The following is a 22,578-nucleotide window of genomic DNA, read 5'->3' as shown; positions in this document are numbered from 1 at the left end:
GACCGAGGGGCCGCCGGCAGGCTTCTGCCTGGCACGCTCCTCTCTGGGGGTGAAGAAGCTGCACCTGTCCCACATGCCCTTAACTTCAGCGGGAGCAGAGGGAGAGCCTCCAGCTTACCCTTCCTCGAGAGCAGTGTGTATTGCATGTGTCTTGATTTTTGTTTGCTTGCTTTTACTTCCGCTCTCAGCAAAAAACAGCCAGTCGATATAGTAATAAAAGGTCCCAGAGCCACAGTGGCTTCCAGAAATGCTGGTCACCTCAGGAAGGAGGGAGGAAGGAAGGAGGAGAGAAGTGGGAGGGAAGGTAGCTCCGAGAATTCTGGTGGGAGGGAAGGACTATAAGATGCCGACCGCACGAGCATTGTTTCCTGCTGCTGGTGACCAGAAGGGCATCCTAATTCCAAGAGCAGACAGAATAAATTGTGCTGGGTTTCGCCTTGTCCCTCCTTGACACGCAACAAAGCCCTGCAAGTTCATGGAAGCCGAACACCGAACTGGACCCTTTGACTGCCCCATATTTAGTGTTTCCTCTCAGATTTTCCTAAAATGCCTTTCTGAAGGCAGCAGGATGCAGTGACTGCGTGGATGGTGTTTGCGGCAGCCGATGGGGGCGCTTAGGGCTGGAGGGTCGGCTCCCTCCCCAAGGGCAATGTTAAAAGATCGTCAGCAAGTGGCAGGGTGTCAGATCATACGCTGTGGTACTGCCTGCTCGCTGTAAAGATAAAGAAACACAGACATTCAGGTTTCTCCCCCATCGCCTCCTACTGCCCCTAGCTGGTGGGAAGAGTAGTGGGGTGAGTCCTTCCGGGCAGCCCGCCCTTGTTGAGGGTGCGTGGGGCGCGTGCCAACACACTAACCACTGGGAGGCGCAGCAGGGATGAGGTGACTGTGCTCGGACTGTGACTCCACTGGGGCGGGGGGCGGGGGGGTGCCTCATTGCAGTCCTCGGGCTTCATGCACAGAGGTCCAGAACAGTCTCCTGAAGGACTGAACAGATTTGGGGAACCTTAACAATTCTTGGAGAGTATTTGTTTTGCGTCCTTTCGGTTGTCTAGAAGTTTGAGGAACCCACCCTGGCTTGTTCTTTTCCGTGTGATCTTTAGGACGGCAGCACCGCACTCTCGATAGCCCTGGAGGCGGGACACAAGGACATCGCGGTTCTTCTGTACGCCCACGTCAACTTCGCCAAGGCCCAGTCTCCGGTCAGTGTTGTGCATTTGGCGTTTGTGAACAGGCTCAAGTCCACCAGCCCAGTGGGCCCCCTTCTTCAGGGAGCTAACAAGAGACGCAGGTTTTCTGAGGATTCTGAAACTGGGACTTTTAGTCTGGAACTGAAAGGTTCATGATTTTTGCCCCCGCCCCAGACAGCCAGGACTCCTGACGGTGAGCACAGCAGAGGCTGGGCCTCTGCCTGTCCTGGGGAGACAGACGCTCTGACGCCCTCACGTGAAGGGGTTCATTCTGGGCAGAATTATCCAGAGGGCACCTGGTGCACCCACGAGTACATACTACTACATTCCTGACATTTTTCCTAAAGCAGACGGTGAGCAGCAACCTGTGGTTCGAGAGTCCGCCCTTAGCAGGATGTTGACGTCCCAGGATGGCCGGATGTGGCACTGCCGAGCCCAGCTGTCTCCAGAACAGCTGGTGCTAATGGGTCTCTATTCCGCGGTCCAGCCGTCCGCACACCCACACACAGGTGGTTGTCAGCTGTGCTGGACAGAGTTCCCGTGTCACAGAGGACACCTCGGCCTGAGGTCACTTATTAACCCCCCATTTTTTTCTCCTCTCCCGGTCTCTAGGGCACCCCTAGGCTTGGAAGGAAGACATCTCCTGGTCCCACCCACCGAAGTTCATTTGATTGATTATATGCAAATAGCTGTCCATGTACACGCCACCATTAAGCTGCTACTTGTTCCTGTTGGGGTGACAGATACTGAATGTATACGTATCGTGCCTGAGCTCACCAGCACACAGAACGGGAGGGCTGAGCCTGCAGCTGCGCAGTGGAAGCCGAGCCAGCAGGAGCTGGCCGCCGGGCACACGTCGCCTCCCTCCTGGCCATCTTCCCTCTGCGTCGGGCGTGCTTACCCCCGGCTCTGTTGCTGTCGAGTCTCTGCTCCGTTATGTACAGTCGTAGGATATTGTAACCTGACCTGAGCGGGCCACGTCCGTTCCTTCTCTCCTCCCCTTGCCGCTGCCCGGAAGCATCAGCTTCTTACTGGCTTGGCGTTTTTAAAAATGTTCCACAAGTATTTATATTGACTTACTGTGGAGCCATTGGGAAGCTCTCTGAAGATTCCATTCCAGGATGGTCTTGTTGGTGTGTGTGTGTGTGTGTGTGTGTGTGTGTGTGTGTGTGTGTGTGTGTGTGTTTACTCTTCTAAAGTAGGGCAGTTGAATGACTGATCATCAGACCTTAGGCCTGGTCTGGTAGGTTTCTGGTTTAAAAATCAAAAACGGAACTCTCGAAAAGCAGAAAATTTACGAAAGGAAGTCTTTTCAGTTGGGTTAATTTAGGTGGGTGTATTATATGACTTTTTATATAAAAGGTATCTGTATAAGAAATTGACACAGTATTTTCAACTTTTATATTCCATAGTCATTGAGACATGAAGAACTACACGTAACGTTACCATGTTTTTATTAATCATCACCCAAGTCTGCGTCTAATGGCAAAGGTTGGATCTCGTTAGAGGAATTGGCGATTTATTTTTGCCTCTAGGGAAACACAGTGTAGTTCTTCACGTATTTATGGATTCCTTTCTACCATGTCACATTTACTTTGGTCTTATATGTATTTAAATGTTTGAAGTGCCTTAGACTCTTGCCATATTTTCCAAATAAAATTTCATTAAGCTCTTCTGCGTGTCCCCGCTCTGTCTCTGACAGCTGTCTGCACGACCCTGTTGACTTACGGCCCTGGAAGCCCAGGCTGATGGACTGCGCGGGCGGGGAGAGCCGGCCCGCTGGTCTTGCACTTGGCCAAGAGGAGAGCGCAACTCTGTTCACACAGCTGTGCCCGGTACTCAGGTTGCCCGTCAGGCATCAGGAATTTAAGACGTTATTAGGCAAGCAGCTCATCAGACAGGTAATCTCCAAGGGGAGACAATGAGTGAGCTGTTCCCAGGTCCTCATTTTGGGTGCAGCTGCTGGGTGACGGCACCTGCCTTGCAGTCCCTTTTACAAGGGACTGAGTCCATCCCATTAAAACGAAGAAGCATGGCGGCCAAAATCCAAATGAGGTGTTTGGGCACCGTCACTGGTGGTGAATTTTAACCCAGGCTGTGTGCGGAAGCCAGGTGCACGGGAGAAATATCACAGAGGCTTTTCTCACACTCTTCTCTGTTCCTCTTTCCTTCCTCATCTGTTTATGCATTGCTGAGCTCAAGAAAGAGACCAGAGGACAGATTTTCCAGCAGGTGTGTATCACAGTGCCTGGCCTGGACTGCCTGTTTCATGGGCTGGGAGGAATGCGTTGTTTAGAGAAGAACTCAGAGGAGCTGTGCAAAGCAGCGCTCGAAATTGAGGCCAACTTGGGGCGGTAAGAGATGCGCGCCCCCCCTTCCCCCCACCCAGGGCCAGGCCCAGGCCCATGGCAGGACATCTGGGACAGAAGGGCTGTCCTCTCCCTTGAACCATGAAAGTGAGATCACAGCTACCTGGGGGCATGAGCACCTTTGTCCATCCCGGGACAGATTCGCCAGCTCTGGAGTCAGGGCTAAATTTCAGTTCACGCAGTCTTTCGGGCTCCTTCAGACCTGAACTAGCACAATCAATTAAGGCAGAAGAGCATTGGTGTTCGAAGCAAAGTAGGTCTGTGAGTTTTCTGCCCCCTTAATGGCATCGCATGCCTTTGGAGCGGCTATATCTCAGGTGGTTTGAGGTCCTGGAAGTTTTGTTCTGTTTGAAAAGGAAGGCCTTCGTGTTGTCGGTACACGGGAAAATGAATTCCTACACCTTTGTGCTCCATTTCAGATTTCTTATGCTCAATTTTACAAAACCGAACGAGCGATTTTCTCATGCAGCGAGGTCTCATTCAGTCCGTACCTAGCTCCTGAGTATGCGTAGGCCTTGTTGACACTGCTAACACTGGGCGCTCAGAAGGTGTTTTATTGGGCTCTTGGCACATTATATAAACCAGCCTGATTCTCCCCGTTGGTTCACCTACAGCTTACTGAGGCGCGAGTCCATAAAGGGATTTGTGGCAGGACACTCGGGCAGGCCCCCCCTAGTGAGGCCGGCATGGGCTGGAGACTCCTGATTCTGTTTTCTGCCTGATGTGAAGAGAAGCCTGAACCTCTCAGTGACAGGCAGCCTCTTTTTTCGACCTTGACCTGGAAAATTAGAAGCCAAAGGCCGGCATCCTCCCCCAGACAGAAGGAATAGAGCAGTGGGAACTTTGAGACTGTAAACGTTAAGAAAGTGAAACAGGACTCGTCCTGCTGGCGTTGGGACATGATGGGAGGCCTGGTGGGGAGAGCAGGGTGCCAGGAGCGTGCTATCTAGACGAGTCCCCCCGATAAACCAAGTGTTGGGCTCTTGTATGTTGCCCGTACTCTAAGGGGAACAGTCTTACCCCGCCTTTTGTGACCCTTAAATACTGGTGATAACATGCTAACCCTCGCAGATGGGATCCTGTCCCAATGGGATCTTTTCTGCGGGGAGCCGGCTGCAAGCGGAGAGAGTGTGATTTTCATGATGCTTCTGCAGGCACTTCTGCCTTCACTGCACGCTTCAAAACTGATGGCGGGAGCTGGGGGGGAAGTGCCGGTTGTGGGCCCCACCCCGAGGAGCAGCATCCCCGGTGTTTCTCAGTGTGGCCTCTGGTCCACGCAGAGAATGGTTTTGCTCCCAAAGTATGCGGCACCCATAGTTCTTTCCCAAACAAGTTAGGGTGGAGAGAGCTGGAACAAAACAAGAAACATGATGCCTCATCTTTCATCTTTGATGTATAAGGAGCCGACATAGCCCCTGCGTGATGTTTGTCTGTTTGGCGGCATTTCTGAAACTCTAGAGCCGTCGTTTCTAGAAGGCCAGGAGCCACGGCTGCCGTGGTGCAGGGGGGGTGGCCCAGTAGGTGAGGGACAGCAATTGAGCAGGCCGACGGCTCTGCAGAATTTTCCTAAGACCATCTTTGCCTTCCCCTCCTCCTGGAGAAGCAGTACCGTTTCTGCGCAAGAAGAAGGCCGCGACCCATTGCTTTGGCTTTGGAATAAAGAGAGCGTTCTGTTTTCTTTTCTACTGAAAGAAAATTCTTTTTAGGCCCTGGGCCTGAGCCAGAGACTATTCTACTTTCTGCCATAAGGAAATTACTAATCATATGTTTACTCTGTTGTTACTTAGCATGGCTGTAATTTAGAAGCCAGCCGATCATAAAAATGTATTTTCAGTCCGTTCTGCTGAAGATGATTCCCACAAAAGGATGTGGCTGAGCCAGTGGCCACCCTGTTCCAGGACTGCACACACTCAGACTCCCTCCCCGCCAAAGTCACTGGCTGTTTCCTGGAGTGCAGGACTGGGAAGTCACACTCAGCTCTTGGAGCGTGAAAGGTGGAAGTCGCACTTGCAGTGGTGTCCCTGAGATACCCGGCCTAAATTCCCGCAAGGGTTTTGCAGAGAAGCTAGAAAACAAAATACCATGTTTTCTGGGTGTGTGCTGGTATGGATATGTCTGATTGTGAGGACATTTAGGGGGCAGGAGCTGGCATTTTAGAAAACCAGCTGCCCAGTGCCTCTCCATGACGACCTTCTGATGATTTAGTAGGCACGAGGATGGGAACTATATCCCTCCTTTTCAGGTCATGGAAGTTGCATAAGAAATAATCTGAAGACCAAATGCCAGTCTTGTATTTGAGCCCAAACAGGTTTTATACATGTTCCCTGTCCCCAACCCAGAAAGATCCAGTTTGCCCAGCACTGGAACCACCTGCAGGGGTGAGGCTCTGTGGTGGAGAGGGAGGGCCCTGAGCATAGGCGGGTAGCAGCTGCTTTGCCACCAGACTTGTCAGGCAGCTCCACACCAAGGGCCAGCCGGGCGGCCACAGATTTCTCACGCGTCGGGCAGCAGAGAGATTCTGGCTCTGATCTGTCTGCTCTGCTATGAAACGATGTGCTCGAACAGATAGCGTAGAGAGTAGTCACTAATTAGATGGGTCCCTCAATCCTATCTGACATGTGGCACCCTCCAGAAAAGCCAGTCTTCCAAAAGGGAGCTCCCTGAGTTCAGCTTTCGTGCCTGGGTGTGTGACACCTGCTGCTGGGACCAATACTAGTTGAATGAATAAGGGTAAAAACATCCTTGGAGTGGCGTTGAAAGTCAGGAGAGTGTTACTGCTGGGGAGCGAAGAGAATTCCGGGAGGGAGCCTGCGAGGGGTTGGCGAACCCCTAGGAATGGTTTGCTTCTTAGCCTGGAGGTAGCTACACTCTTATGTTCCCTTTATGATAATTCAAAAGGCCGTATACTCACAATTTGTGCCCTTTATGTGTGTGTATATTAACTTCAATTTTTTTTTTTTTTAATTTAAAAAAATGTGAGGGCGCCCTGGGTGGCTCAGTCATTTAAGCATCTGACTCTTGATTTCTGCTCGGGTCGTGAATCTCAGAGTCCTGAGATTGAGCCCCAGGTCAGGCTTTGTGCTGAGCAAGGAGCCTGCTTACGATTCTCTTTCTTTCTCCCTCTGCTTCTAACCCTTACTCACGCATGTGCCCTCTGTCTCAAAAAAAAAAAAAAATTTTTTTTTTTAATTTGAAAAGTTTGAACAAAAAAGATCTTCGGTGGGGAGGGTATAGGTTTTGTAGATTTGAAGGTGAACAGGAACAGGGGCGCCTGGCTGGCTCAGTCGGTAAAGCATGAGACTCTTGATCTCAGGGTCATGAGTTTGAGCCCCACGTTGGGCATAGAGCTTACTTAAAAAAAAAAAAAAAAGTAGGCAGGAATAAAATGATAGTGAACCTGAAACTGGAAACATTGGGTGCCACCATTTCTTTAGCGTTAATACACAGCTTTGCACACGGAGGGTGTTGTGGCCCACTCATAACCTTGGATAGTAATCGTGTGGGCTGTTCTCAGATGTTCCTGTTCTTTTTCCGGGTACTCCCTACCTACTTATGAAGTCAGGCGTGGCCATGTGATTGCGTTGGCAGTGGAAAGTGATGTGTCCGTTCCAGGCGGGAGCTTGAAAAGCCAGTCTGCCGCTGTGTCCCCTTCTCCCATCTTGTTCATGGAAGCAAGTGTTGAGACGGCCTTAGCACCCGCCTGGGTCCCCGAGTGACTGCGTGGAGCAGTGTCCTTGCCAGCCTACATTCCAGGGCTGTCAGGAGCACGAATACACCTTTATCCTGTCACAGGAGGATGGTTTGCTGGTCATTTGTCAGCACAGCATGACTTAGGTTTTCTTTATTGATACAGAAATCAGTTTCGGGAAGTGGGTGCAGCTGGACCCGAGTGGCTTAGTAGATGAACTGTGGACAATTCATGTGGGCTTTGTGGACTCAGTCAAGGACACAGGAAAGTAATGCACGGTTTTCCTTATTTTCCCGAGGCTGGAACATGCCAGTAGCTCCCGTCCTCAGTGCACGGGGGAGCAGGTAGCCTGTTCCATAGATGCCCTAGGGCGGCAAGGACGAGATCTCTGGGAAGGTCGGTCATTTCCTGTGTACGTGGGGAGGCCAGTTGTATCTCATGAATGTGTCGTTCTCAAACCTGAGCACGCATCAGAATCCCCGAGGAGGGCTTGTGACAACACAGACAAGTTTCTGATTTAGCAGGTCCAGGAAGAGGCCTGAGAATGAGCATTTTTAAACCAAGCTCCCCGATGATGCTGAGTTGCTGGCCTGGGGACCTCACACTGAGAAACGCTGGTCACGGGGAAGGAGTGGTACAAGTGACTCTCTTATTTCAGCCACAGGCACCTGCTGGATAGGCATCCACAGTGTCTGTACTCCTTAACCGTGCTGGGCTTTGTTCGTTTGTCATTTCCGGCGGCTGAGACTCCACAGTTAGCTTGTGCACCACGAACCTTTTGCTCCCCAGCTTAAAAATCAAATTTTGCGAAGGTGCAGTTGCCTCATGGCAACTCTTTCTTTCTAGAGCTTGTATAATATATCAAGTGTTCATAAATCCTGTGTTCCTCCAGAGTTGGGTTTTAAAGATTTTATTATTTTATTTATTTGACAGAGAGACAGCCAGTGAGAGAGGGAACACAGCAGGGGGAGTGGGAGAGGAAGAAGCAGGCTCAAAGCGGAGAAGCCTGATGTGGGGCTCAATCCCAAAACACCGGGATCACGCCCTGAGCCGAAGGCAGACGCTTAACGACTGCGCCACCCGGGCGCCCCTAGAGTTGGGTTTTAGAACCCAGCCAGAGGCCTCGGCTTGAATCACAGCAGTCTTGCAAGAAAAATGCCGCACCCGTTGCACTTGGAAAGAAAGCAAGCTTTATTTGTGCAGATCCCACGGAGTCTCTCTCTCTCTCTCTGTTGGCTCACCCGCTCATGAATGCTCATTTAAAAATCACCGTCTCCTCCTGAAACCCCAGTGGGGCACTAAGGAGAGGGTGTGCTGTGTGGATGTCCCCCCACCTCCCAGCTGCTGTCCCTGAATTCCTCTCTCTGTTCTATCCTGCATCGGGCAGAGGCACACAATGGTTTCCCTTTGCAGAGCCAGGCCAGCGGTCATTCTGGATGCTCATGCCAAGGCCTGAGAGACAGGGGCATCTGTGAGGGAAAGCCAAGGGGGCCCACTGGGGCCAGGAACCAACTCCTCAAGGGATCTCCCCACCCAAAGGCACGTGTCGTGATGTCCCTTGCTCTCGGGTCAGAGACTCAGTTGAGATGAGTTAAGAAGAGGGAGGGGAAATTAGTATTTCACAGGGAAACTGGAGGCAACTTGTTTATATCCTCCCCCACCGATAAATTAATGTCTGAGAGACAAGACTCCCTTTCAGGAAGTACACTTGCTGATGTTGATTGATGGCCGGCCTTGAATGACCAGAGAACATTCATGAAGTTCCTCCCTCGGCCCTATTCAATCACTGTCAGGGTATAGCCGGAAGCTTGGTGTTGATCTTATAAACCCTGCCGTGTTTTCTGGTCCGCATAATATTTCAAAAGGTTGAACAGAGTACTTTTGTGTGTCTCTGTGTGTTAAGAGTTTGGGGACACTGGCTCTGGAGGCCAATAAGCCTACGATTGCTAGAACAACAGACTTGGATTCATGAATTTGTCCTGCCAGATGTGTATCTGTGCTTCTGATCCACACTGAAATTAGGGAAGCCAAACACTGCCACCACTCCGCCATGACTCTTACAAAGGTTACCCCTCAGTAGTCTGTACATACACCGAGCCCTGCATGACAAGGAGTTTTATCCACATGCCAACGTGAAGAACAGTGACCGCTGCAAAGAGCCACCTCGTCTGGGTAGAGAAGTCCCCCCTTGCTATCTGGAATCCAGGGAAATACGGGGAGCCATCACTTTTCTGGGCTTCGCTTCTCCCCCCTCCATCAATCTGATGCCTAATGAAGAGTGACTTTTCCCTACTCACTGTTCTCATTCTGTGGTTCCTACCGAGATACGGAGCACATCTATAGAACTGAAGGCAGTGAAAGATCTTCAGCCCAAGGTAGCGTAAGTGAGGACCAACCTGCAGGGACCCGTTCTATCTGAAGGCGAGAGTTGCTGCTAATAATTCTCCCAAGGGTGCGTCATCCTCTGATCTGTAAGTGGACATGTCCGTTACCTTGGCCACAGTGATTCTGTGCAACGCACCGCCCGCAGAGCCTCAGCGCTCTACAGCCACGAACGTTCACTGCTCACGGGGCTGAGGGGCCCCCTGACCTCTGGCTCTGCTGCTGACCGTGGCCCCTCTCACGCTGGGCCGTCAGCCGAGGGAAGCTGGCTTCGCTCGGATAGCTGAGGTGTCTCAGCTCTGGGACTCGTACCTTCCGGCTGGAGAGCCCAAGATGTTCTCCAGGCCGTGACAAAGATGCAGGAGGAGCAAGTGGACAAGGCTTGTTCAGGCCTCGGCTCAGTGCTGGCCACCTATCATTCCACAACACGCGCTTGGCCCGAGCAAGCCCAAGACCAGCCCAGATTCAGGGAGGTCGGGAAACAGGCCGGGCCTCTTCAGTGAGCAGCGCGGCCACGAGTCAGAATGTTTGGCTTCAGACGGCATCAAGGATGTGGAGCCATAAAGTACAATAAATTGTTCGCAGTGAGATCCTTCCCTGTAGTGGTTCTGGCCAGGATTTGGGCTGTTGCTCAAGAGACCTTTTGTCCCTCCCTAAATACGTGCAGGAAAGGGTGGAGACAGTAAATCTGGTCCCTCCTCGAGGCTAACTGCTGTTTGCAGAGCTCTTGCACAGTGGACACCTCACGGAAATTTGCAGCCATACCATCATCACTGCTGTGAGCACCACCGTGGGGGAGCCCCCGACGAGACTTACCTGCCGCATAGCGTGGGGACTGTGAGAACTTGCAGCAGTGGGCGGCAAGTGGCAACGTGGACGTGACAGGGGTGGCCGCCCAGAAGCAGCCGGAGGGGAGGACTTGTCCTGAGAGTCTTGGGAGCTGGTTTCAAATGCCGTGTTAGAGAAGCGTCAGTCAGGGTCAGACGCGACTGAGGAAGCGCCTCCATCGCTCCAGCCTGTCCTCACGCTGGCGCCTGCCCCGGGAAACAGGAGGGACATCAGCCTGTGGCTGCCTGCTGACAGAATCTGAGAGGGGACTGGCCTGAGTCACGTGAGAGCCCCTGAGGGTCCCAGCTGGAAGCATGATGTTCACCACAGGCCCTGGCTGCCTCCATAATCATGTCTGAATTCCTGCCCATGGAATTGTGCTGAGGCAGTCTTACCAAATGAGTCTGGCGCAGTGTCAGAGCAGTTACCTGCCCTTTGGGAGCGGGTCCCAACCTCATGCAGCCCACGGAGCTGGGATGTTGGTTGTGGCAGCTGACACGGGCCGGCGGCTGGCAGAGACGTGAGCTTTCCCACCCGCTGGTGCAGTGAGGGGACCTCCTCAGGGACGCCTGGGTGGCTCAGTCAGGGAAGCATCTGGCTCTTGATTTAGGCCCAGGTTATGATCTCAGGGTCATGAGATCGAGCCCCAGGTCAGGCTCTGCACCCAGCAGGGAGTCTGCTTGGGATTCTCTCTCTCCCTCTCCCTCTGCTTGTATGTGCGCGTGCGTGCGCTCTCTCTCTCGCTCTCGCTCTCAAATAAATAAATCTTAAAAAAAGAATAAGAAAGAAAGGAACTCCTGAGGGCCTAAGGACAGCATAACTCTTCTGGCGACTCCAGATATAAGCCGTCTACTGAATCTCCTCAAAATACAGAGGCATGTGTTCCCGGGTTCCACTGAAAGGTTGAGCCAACTGCATCATCACTTTGGTCAATCACGAGAAACATCTTTGTAGGAGAACGGGCAGAGCTCGTAGGAAGACAAGGAGACCTATGTAACTCAGACATGGGGTGCCCTCCTGGCCCTCACAGAGGGCTCACTGTGGCGAGGGGGAGTGGATGCCTTCTTAGCGCTCTCTTCAGACGCCGTGGGTTCCACGATCACCAGAGCCAGGCTCTGCCGCCTCCGTCCCCTTCTAGGGACCCCGCTTTCCCCACAACCCACACAGCAAGCAGAAGCAGCCTCACTTTCCGCAGTCGGGAGGAGGGTGTCAGGGCCCGAGTACGGTTTAGACCCGGCCCCATGAGGCAGAGTCTACGGGCTGCTCACACGAGCCTCCAGGAGGTCAGTCACACATCGAAAAGGCCGTTGCGTGAACGCGGAGAAGAGGAGTTCAGTCCTGCTCCAGGAGAAAGAGGGTCCGAACACAGAACACAGAGCCAAAAATCCAATTCCCAGCAGCCTGACCTATCAGCTCCCCCTAGTGGCCAGTGCTGGACACACCCCTGCATGAGCCAGTCTTCTACTGACCGTGTTTTCCAAACAGAAAGTCATGGTTGCCAAATCAGTGTTACTACAAGCATTTGAAAAAATCCAATAAATCCAGAATTTCAGACTGTACCACGTATGCTAATGGTTAGTAATAGTTAATGAAACTGCATTCACATGCACGCACACACATGCACACATGTATGTTCTGGGTCACGAGGTAAGATGTCTTGGTGACAGTGGGCAGAGCAGAAGTCTAGGAAGTTTGCACAACCCAGGGCCAGGACGGGATGCAGCCAGGCCATCGGTAGTTGTAGTTCCTCATAAGGGATGCAGGGAGGAATCATCTCAAGCACCCATTGTGACTCATTCTGAGTCAGGGTCTGGGATGGGGGTGGGGTGTCACTAAGTGGAGATCAGTCCCTCCCCGTCGAGGGGATAGCAATACAGTTGACAGGCAGCCACACCCAAGGAAAGAAAAGCACGTTATGGTGCAGTGGGCACCTGAGAAAGGATGGCAGGTGGAGCGTAGGTAGGAGAACTCCTGGGAAGATCCGTCCAGGCTTGTGTCCTGAAGGAAGCAAAGGGCATGACAATGCCCGAAAGAAAGGGAGTTTACCTCCTAGCAGGCCGGGACTGGAAAAGGCTTTTGAGCAAATGTCACCACCTCATTTTTCCCCCTGGTAACCTGTCTTTAGTCTCATAGACTATAAAAGTTCAAAGTTTATAGCAAGTACCTTGCTCTTTCAAAGCTTGTTTCTCCCTCTCTCATTTTGTCTTCTTATGTGTGATTTTTTTTCATTGTGGTAAAATACGCATAATATGCAGTTTGCCATTTTAATTTTTAAGTGTATAGTTCAGTGGCATTAAGTACCTTCGCACTGTTGAATAACCAGTGCACCATCCTTCTCCGAAACTCATCACCCAAAACGGATAGTAACCATCCAGCAGTAACTACCCACTTCCCACTCGCCTCTGGTGGCCTCCGTCCCACTTTCTGTTTCTGCGGATTTGCCTTCTGGATGTTTCACATAAGTGAAATCATACAGTGCGTGTTTGGTCGTGTCTGGTGTATTTCACTTAGCATAATCTCTTCAAGATTCATCCGTGTTGTAGCAACTGTTAGACCTGCCTTCCTTCCTTTTTATGGCAGGATCATAGCGCGTTGTATGTATATGCCTCATCTCATTTATCCGTTATCCTGTGGTGGCCACTTGGGTTGTTACCACCACCCCAGAATGAAGGAACTGGGGCGCTTAGGTGGCTCAGTCAGTTAGGCATCCAACTCTTGGTTTTGGCTCAGGTCATGATCTTGGGGTCATGAGATCGAGCCCCATGTCAGGCTTTGCGCTCAGCGCAGAGTCTGCTTGGAATTCTTGTTCTCCCTCTGCCCCTCCCCCTGCTCGCGCTCTCTCTCTCTTTCTCTTTAAATGAATAAATCTTAAAAAAAAAAAAAAAAAACATAAAATGAAGGAACTGAAGCTCTGAGTGGCTCAGAGTTACCCAGTTACTTAATGGGAAGCCTGATGAGAGAGTCCGTGTCTCCTGCCTCCTAGGCCAAGATGGCCACTACTCCAGGCTAGTAGCCCAACACCCCTTTATTTCACATTCGGTTCTGGTTTCAAATAGTGAAAAATAACTACATAGCAGGCACTGTTCTTAGTCGTTTATGCATGTTAACTCACTGTTTCCTCACCATAAACCTATAAGGTAAATGCCCACCATTTCTTCCCCCTTTTTACAGATAAGTAAACACAAGCAGAGACGTGAGGTAACTTGCCTAACATCACACAGCTATTAAGTGACGGAGCTAGGCCAAGAATCCAGTTCCAGAATCCCTGCATTTGCTCCAACACACTGCCCCTCTCGTAGGGAGAAAAGCATTCTTCACCAAAGCAATACATTCAGTGAAATTATCTTTCTAGTGTTAGACACTCACATTCCAGAGAGAATTGAATCAAGCTGCCTTTCATCTGAGATTAAGTCGGGAAGACAAATTTCTTCCAGGGAAAAGATCGCAAGCTGAGTTACACCTGCCTTTTTTCAGCAAATGTCTATGGCCTCAAACTCTGCGTGGGTCTCATGGGACGGTGTCCTCCCCGGCCGGATGATCTAGGAACTACAGGGCAAATGTAAATCCTACCGGCCCAAAATTGGTCCCCTAAAGTATTCTAGACTCTGCTCAGTTAAAGACACAGAAGTCTCGTTCCGGGGATGCCCTTGCTACTACAAGTACAGTTACTCGGTTTTCCACGGGCCTCTTTGTCTCACGCTCCGGCCTACCACCGTCACTATAATTAGGGCGGGGCCAGTAATCTGCAGACCCCAGAAGAGTCACACAAGCACCAAACAACCCGGCCCCATTTCTATCTAGGTCATGTGACCTGTCGACTAGGAAGACAGAACATTCTAGAACAAAAAGCCAAACCACAGCTGTTTTCTCCAAGTCTGTTCTCCTTGGGGAAAGCACGTGCTGAGGAAGTCACTCCTACCCTAAGGAGGGAGCGTACAGGAGGCAGGTCCGCTGTCTCCAGCCAAACAAGCAAGGACGCTTACTTACAGGCACTGCCGAGAAAATGTATTATTAGCAGGTCTGAGCCCCAGGGGACTCTGTGTCCTTGCAGTGTGGCTGGCTGGGTTCTCCAGGTTGTGGGTGGTTCCAGCCAGTAAGCTGAAGGACTTGGGCTGATCGGTCAACAAGAACAGAACTTATTTACTCGCCACAGAACATCAGGCTGTCGCTTGGATAAGACTCCTTCAAGGTGCCCTTGGAAAGCAACCTGTCTGCTGGCTTCTACCCTTTCCTTGGAGGAGCAGACCCCTGAGACAGCAAGAGGGGGGCACACACGCGCACTGCTGTTTTATGTGTCTAGCCATGCTGAATTTCTTCTCTTCAACCTCACCCACCTACCGGTGGTAGCCCACGGCTCCTACATGAGCAATAAGACACCACAGAAACCCGGGTGACACAGTCAAGGAGAGGAAACTGCTTTTCCTGCCACAGACAGAGCGCTGCAGTTCCAGAACTATTCTCTGGTGCTCCGTAAATAATGCCAGAGACAACCCGTCTTGCCCAGAAGTCTTCACAGAGGGGCCCCCTTGAGTTCTAATGACCTTGTCCACAGCTACAGCAAGAAAGAACCCATGGAAGGTGGAAATCCATGCAGGTTACACGACCCCAGAAGAGCCACGCAAGCACCCCATCAGTTACATTCAGGTCATGTGACTTGACCAGGCAGGGAGAAACTTCTGGAAGGAAAGCCAAAGAGACTCCGTAGCTGCCCTACTCCAAGCCTCTTACACCCAGAAAAGCAAGTGACGAGGAACCACACGAGGTCACGCTCGTGAAGGCATTTGTGGACGTGCCTAAGCGCTCCAGCAGGGCCAGCTCTTTCGCTGGGAGCGAGGGCGTCTTTCCTTGAGGTTGGGCTGCTTTTCATTTCAACCTCCAGTCACCGGCACTCCTCCCCAGGGCATCCCAGCGCTCACACAGAGACAGTGTCTTCGCGGTTACCCCATGAGCGCGGTCAACAGCTGGGCTGGTGGGTAATCGTTTAAACCATTGATGCCCCTGTTCAAACTGGATCGTCCCCTATGGTGCTGGACCCTGGCAGGCTGCTCTGATGGGCAACAAAAAGACAAGAAGTCCATTGGGCAGCGAGGAGACTTAGACGAACCTGGGGGGCGTGCAGAGGAAAGGGTCCTCACGTGCTCCTGTGCTCCTCTTGGTGTGGGACAAATAGATCCCACCCTCCTCCAGGCCACGCTGCTGTGTTCTAGGCTCCCCCTCTCATAACGGCTCGCTCACCACCCTCCTGAAGGCTAGCAGCCGATGCCGGCCCGTTCCTTCCTGTGGCCTCATGCTGCCGAAGCACTTCGGGCTTCACCTCATCGAATCGCATTAGCTAGGTTGTCACCAAGCTCCCCCGTTCCACCTCCTTAGCAGCTTATGTGTCTGTCCCCTTCTTGCTCCTTGGGTTCTCACATTTCTGGGCCTCAAACACTGGTCTCTTTGGCAAGCAAATGCAGAGAAGCATGGCCCCAACCAGGGTTACAGAGGGTGGCCTTACCATACCAGTGGATCTATCAGTGGACAATCAGAAGAGACCAGAACAATGCACTCCTATTATGTCCATTCATCTGGAGGTAGGCGATCAGTATAGACATTCAACCAGTTTAATGAGGGAAATGCAGGCCTCCCTTCCTGGTCCTGTTCCAGGGCGCGAAGGGAGTTCACTGTCACAGCGCCCTTGCTTTCTCCTGTGGCTGACCGCTGCGGTCCCTCACTCATACACCAGACACTTGGCGCCCGATCTTAGAGTTTCTTGTCACTCGTGACGCTTCCGTGACCAGTAATGATGACACGCAGAGAACGCCTCACGCCTCGTGAGGGCTAACGTGGGGATTTTCATCTTTGGAAGCATATTCTGTGCTACTTCGGAAAAAGGCAAAAGTCTTTCCTCTTGTAGGCCGCCGGCCGTGCCGTACTTGCCATCAAGAAAGGCAAGGGCCCAAAGAGGGCTCCCTGGACCAGCTAAACCAGATCTGGTTCTTGCCTTAACCTCACTTACTTGTGGGCAGTAGGGAGCCGTGGCCTCTTTTTGCAGTCGTAGAAGCACGTGATTTCAAGTCTCAGGACTCACATTCTGAAACAGCGTAAATAAAACACCCTCTTGGTAGACTTCTTTCCGATAAAATGAGATTATATACTCTTTCTGTTCCATAATGAGAGGAGAGATACTCTCCCCTCTAGTAAAAATAAGGAAAAGACAATTTAAAGAGGTCTATTATTGTTCAAAAATTAGGTGGGAATTAAAGGGGCCCCTGGCTGGCTCAGTCAGGTAAGCATCAGACTCTTGATTTTGGCTCCAGTCATGATCTCAGGGTCGTGAGATCGAGCACTGTGTGGATCCTACTTCAGATTCTCTCTCTCACTCTCCCACTCTGCTCCCACCCACCCCCACCCAATTGTGTACACCTGCGCTCACTCTCTCTCTCTTAAAAAAAAAAAGTGGGAATTAAAATACCACTTAATAAATTCTTGGACTGTGTCATCTAAACAACCATATCAAAAAAAAAAAAAAAAAAGCAATTTTAAGTGAATCTTTGCCTATTACACTGCTGATACCTGTCACTACTGTTGGTTTTTTCTCTCTGTTTTTCCTTCTACAATTCTCCCTCTATTCCTTGTAGTAAATTATGACACATTCCTAGTTTGGGTGTGTATTGAATAGTTGTACACATCGTTCTCTTCACGTGAAGGAACGCAGGAATCTAGAAACCAGAACCGTACCGGGCCCAGGCTGGGGGAGCCATGTGTCCTGTGGCTCTCTGCCACCTTGTGTCTACATCTGGGTACTGCACTGTCCTCAGTAAGGTGCAACAAGGGTGGAGTTCTCCCTCCTCACCATCACCGTGAGCCCCGCCCCAGACCGGGCCCACTCCTGTGAAATGAGCGAACAAGTACAACCAGGCTTGGAGGGGGGGGGGGTGCGGGAACTCTGGCATCGGATGTAACTTAGACTCCTGCTTTCCCCCTTTACGCCTGAGCCTGTGAGCAAGTTACTTCCCTTTTGGAGGCTTCCTCTCTACACCTATAGCCTGCAGGTGATAGTAATGTCTGCCTTCAGACTCGTGGCCATGGAACTTCTAGAAAGCCACATGGGTGTGACGTTGCTGTGAAGATTAAATGAAACGAAGTAAAGTGTCCACTAGTCATCCAACAATGAATGCTTCCTGAACAAATGAGAGAATGAATAGAACAGCTGACAGAATGAAGCTAGGAAGAAGTTCGGTCCGTCAGTCCAGCTGACGTCCCCTCTTCTGAGGGACCCAGGGAGACGAGCAGCAGGCAGGAATGCTGGTTACTAAGGGCAAGGCACTTTCTGACAGTGGCTCTTGGAGTCCCACTTCCAGATCCTTAAAGATAAGAAACCGAGTGGCCTAGCTGTATTTGGGCCCATCCCTGGTCCAGACATCTGGCCGAGGGTCGGCTGTGATTGTTAAGGGAGACCAGGAAGGGGTTGGTCCTCATGAACTGGATTGACGTTCTGGGGGGTGTTCACTGCACCATGGGAGAATCTGAACAAGGCAGCGGAGACAGCAGGTTGTAGGTGGGAAGAGCCCTTCTGAGTTACCGAGTTAGGTCTTACAAGGGAACTGCTGTGACAGGGAAGAAAGCCTATGCTAAAGTTGCTGCTTTACGCTGAACAATAACTTCTAGAAAGCCAGATGGGTGTGGATAGATTTATCTCATCCGTCTGCTTCTAAAGAATCAACAGATGCAAGTATCATTTTTATTCCCCTTCAAATATACAAAAATGGAAACCCAGAGAAATTAGATTTTCTGTTGATGTCACAAAAGTAATGGGTTCTAAGCCAGACCTGAGTTCTCCACGTTCTGGTTGAGGTTTTCTTCCAATACAGCACCATAGCCCCAGGTAAAGGGCAGCCTCTAGAAGAAACTGTCGGGTTTTTTTTTTTTAAAGATTTTATTTATTTAAGAGAGAGATAGGGCACAAGCAGGGGGAGGGGCATGCAAAGGGAGCAGACTCTCCGCTGAGCGGGGAGCCTGCTGTGGGGCTTGATCTCAGGACCCTGGGAGCACGACCTGAGCCGAAGGCAGATGCTTAACTGACAGCCACCCAGGCGCCCCAACCGCCAAATTTTTTGAGAAGAGCAACCCCCAGGAAGTTCCGATGAGCTGGACAGGAGGCATCATCTTCCCGACATGGTCCCATGGATAGTATGTTTTTCCATGACCTTTAATCCTCGATGACCTCCTACCTATTTGAGATAAAGGTTCAGGGGTCTTTTTGTAAAAAAACCACCTTCCAAACCAAAAATCATTGGTCTTATCCTTTATATTAGCTTTATGAAACAGATTTCAACTTTAGGAAACATAATCAGAACAGAGCCTAACTTAAGAAATTCTTTTTACTAAGAAATCAGGTTTACTAAGAAACCTTTTAGGTTGTTAGGATGCTTACAGCGCGGTTTTGTTTAAACACTTTGTCTTACCTGCCGGCGAGAACTCCAGCGGCTTCCTGTGTTAGTCACCATCACAGCATAGTAGACATTATTGTTTCCTTCTGTCTTCTTCACGGGTCTGATAGGGCAGAGCCGTGGGCTAGTCGCGGTCTCAGTGGGAAACAGATGCCACTGCCAAATTGGGAACCTCCACAGAGACTTCCTAAGGGACAATTCACCAGGATAAAGGCTGGCGGAGTGGAAAGCACGAGGATGCTTTGGTACCCAGAGCCAGTAAAGCCAGAGGTGAGAGTCACCTGGAAAAGGGCCTCCTTCACCGGAGAGACAGGAGCTGCCTGAGACAAGCGTGCAGGGCCAGGGAAGGACAATCCAGGGGAATCAAGACCCCAGCCTAGCTCCCGTCCCGCCCTCCAGTCTCCACCAAGACTCCCTATTGCCTGAACCAATGCCAGGGGCCAGGGAGCCCAGGGAGGTGGTCCACAGCATCCCCCTTCTGGGCCGAGAGCAGGGTGGAGGGGTGGAAGGTGGATCTGGTCGGGCGAAGGGGGCTATCCAGCACCAAGTGTGTCCTATTTAATATTTATGTCCCTCAGGTCCAGAACAACTCTCATTTAAGATTTACATCCCTGGTGCCCAGGAAAATCCTTGATAGTAGGGGAGAAATTGTAGTTATATTTCAACCATATTGCCAGGCACTAGAGATAAAAACATAAATGTTAATAATCATTTGGCTGGAAGGAGAGCATGAAGGATGAAGTAGAGAGAAAGAAGGAGGAAAACTTGGCTGAGGCAGGAGCGTCTGATTAACCGGTGGGCACGAGTTTGCAGGGCTCTGAACCTCCTCTCTGGGGACTGAGTCAGGTGGCCCCAAGGTGAGGATCGGTTTGGGGAACTCAGGGAGAATGGTTAGCCCATCCTTCTTTTTAAAAATAGCAATACGAGTGGAAACCGCCTTCACTTATCCTGGGGTATGAAGCTAAAGTGAGTTTTGCCAGGTCCTGCACAGGATAGGATCAGTTACGCTACACAAACAAAAACATAAAAATTGTAGTGGCCCCTCCTGGGTATATACTCAAAAGAACTGAAAGCAGAGTCTCAAAGAGATGTTTGTACAATCACATGCATGGCAGCCTCATTCTCAATATAGCCGGGGGAGGAAGCACCCCACGGGTCTATGGATGGATGAATAGATAAATAAATGTAGTGTATACCTTCAAATGAATATTATTCAGCCCTAAAAAGAAAGAAAATTCTGGGGCATCTGGATGGCTCAGTCAGTTAAGCATCTGCCTTCAGCTCAAGTCATGATCTCAGGGTCCTGGGATCGAGCCTCACATCGGGCTCCCTGCTCACTGGGGAGGATGCTTTTCCCTCTGCCCCTCGCCCCACACATGTTCTCTCCCTCTCTCTCAAATAAATAAATAAATAAATAAATAATCTTTAAAAAGAGAAAGAAAGAAAATTCTGTCACCTGTTACAACACAGATTGAACCTTGAGGACATTACACTAAGTAAAATAAGCCAGTCTCAAAAAGACAAATATTCCATGATTCTGCTTATATGGGGAACCTAGAATAGTCCAGTTCCTAGATTCATGAAGTAAAATGGTGATTTTATGGGGAGTTGCTATTTTATTTTATTTATGTATTTTTTTAATCACCCAACCCTGGGACTTACAATTTTTTTAAAGACTTATTTATTTGAGAGAGAGAGAGAGAGAGAGTGTGTGTGTGTGTGTGTGTGTGTGTGTGTGGGAGGAGGGGCAAAGGGGAAGGGAGTGGGACAGAATCTCAAGCAGGCTCCCCGCTGAGCACGGAGCCCGACTTGGGGCTCGATCTCAGGACCCTGAGATCATGACCTGAGCCGAAATCAAGAGTTGGATGCCAACTGACTGAGCCACTCAGTTGCCCCGGGACTTGCAATTTTAAAGCTGTTCTGCCAGGGTGGGAGAGGCTGGGGGCAGGAGGGTGTACTGATGACTTAAGACAGTGGAGATGGCCCCATAGTTACCAAGGATCCCAAAGGAATGAGGCAAAGTAGGTGAGTCAGCCAGCCGCCACCTCGACCCAGAAAAGCAGCAGTCCCGTTCAAGGCCACCCTGCCCTCCTTTTGGGCAGGCACCTTAGTTTCCGCCATGGAATTCAAAGAGAAAAGGTCTTTGTAATCAGGAAGCCAAAGACCTTAGCAGAGCCCAGAAAGAGGTTGCCGGCTTTCTGGACAGGTGGACTTCATCCCGTAACATTTTGTAGCCCTGACCAGAAGCTTGACGTGATTATTGAAAAAGAGAAGTGCTTGGCTTTTCATCCCTGTGACTGTCCCAATTATATACACCACGGTCATGTCTGTCTCCTTCCCCATCTCTGGATTTCTCTGCCCCTGGAGCACCGGCCTCTCATTTGGCCGCTCCAGCTTACGTAACTCACATCCTCTGTTGCACTGAAAGAAATTTCTGAGTTCTGGACTGACGGATGCACTTCCTGTTGTCCTCCTCAATGCTCTCACGTCTAATAACCTGATAAGCTACAGACCATTAGTCCAAACTCTTAAGTCTTCTCTTAATGGTGTTCATGCTGGCGTTTCCAAGACAGCGGGAAAATCTAGCTGAAGGCAGGGAGCAAGGCCCGCCGTGACAAGTCGCTGCAAACTGGGGGGCTTAGGATGACAGAAATTTATCCTCTCCTTGTTCTGGAGGCTAGAAATCCAAAATCAACGTGCTCACAGGGTCACGCGCTCTCTCAAATCCCTAGGGGAGGATCCTTCCACGTGTCTTCGAGCTTCTGGTCGTTGCTGGCTGCGCTTGGCCATCCTTGACTTGTGGACACACCACTCCAGTCTCTGTCTCTGCGTCTGCGTCTTCCCAGGGTGTTCTCCTCTGGGTCTGGGTTCACATTTCCCTCTTCTTTTTCTTCTTCTTTTTTTTTTTAATTTATTTATTTGAGAGAGAGCATGTGTGGTGGTGGGGGCAAAGGGAGAGAGAGAGAAGCAGACTCCCCACTGAGCGTGGAGCCCGACGTGGGGCTCCGTCTCATGACCCTAAGATCAGATCTGAGCCGAAACCAAGAGTCGGACACTCAACTGACGTTGCCCCTCAGGGGCCCCCACATTTCCCTCTTCTGACAAGGACACCAGCCATGATGACCTCACTTTAACTTGTCCAATTACATCTGCAAAGACCGTATTTCTGAATTATGTCTCAGGCTGAGGCTCTGGGAGAGCCTGAGTTTGAGGGGATAGCAGTTAACCTTTGGGGGCCGGCGGATCCCGCCGACTCAACGGCCCCTTCTGTTGCTCAGTACCGCCAGCACGGTTGCAGCAGTGTCATTTCATAGAGCAGGTGCAAATTAAATATGAAGGTTTATCTGTGAAGCTCTCATCCTGATTATAAATTAAATGTGTGTGAATTGTTAGACGTAATTTTGTTAAGTGTTCACCATTGGGGAGCAATGCACGCTATCAAGGAAGGGGAGACCGATGGCCCTTTAGAAATAGTGTCCACTTCAATTTACAAATAAATAATGGGAGTTAGGAAGGAAATTATTGCCTCTAAATCAAAGGCCACTTTGACGTTCCTCCACAACAGTTACGGTGACCCAGACCACGTCCCTGAACCTGGGAAAAGTCTGGATTCCAAAACAGTGGCTGGGGTGGAGTTCCCAGAGCTGGGGTGCCCGTCTATCCTATATTGGGGTAGGCCTGGGTGGCCA

At 50.7% G+C, this 22,578-nt stretch overlaps 1 protein-coding gene across 7 annotated transcripts in view; it reads left to right on the top strand.

The window, feature by feature from the left end:
* The window catches only part of KANK1 (KN motif and ankyrin repeat domains 1), a 181,756-nt gene extending 178,893 nt beyond the window's left edge, over positions 1-2,863 (top strand). For all 7 annotated transcript variants that reach the window (XM_087858759.1, XM_087858757.1, XM_087858758.1 and 4 more), the window contains 2 exons: positions 1,104-1,202; positions 1,803-2,863. In XM_087858759.1, the coding sequence (XP_087714885.1) occupies positions 1,104-1,202; positions 1,803-1,865 (162 nt within the window). In that variant the 3' untranslated portion in view covers positions 1,866-2,863. The remainder of the gene's footprint in view (positions 1-1,103; positions 1,203-1,802) is intronic.
* The last annotated feature ends 19,715 nt before the right edge of the window (positions 2,864-22,578 follow it).

This window comes from Ursus americanus, chromosome 34 (genome assembly GCF_024610735.1).
Source record: "Ursus americanus isolate L20-20 chromosome 34, mUrsAme1.1.p, whole genome shotgun sequence".
Taxonomy (NCBI): Eukaryota; Metazoa; Chordata; class Mammalia; order Carnivora; family Ursidae; genus Ursus; species Ursus americanus.
The sequence above is the reverse complement of the archived record's forward strand: the minus strand, read 5'-3'. Positions and strand labels throughout refer to the sequence as shown.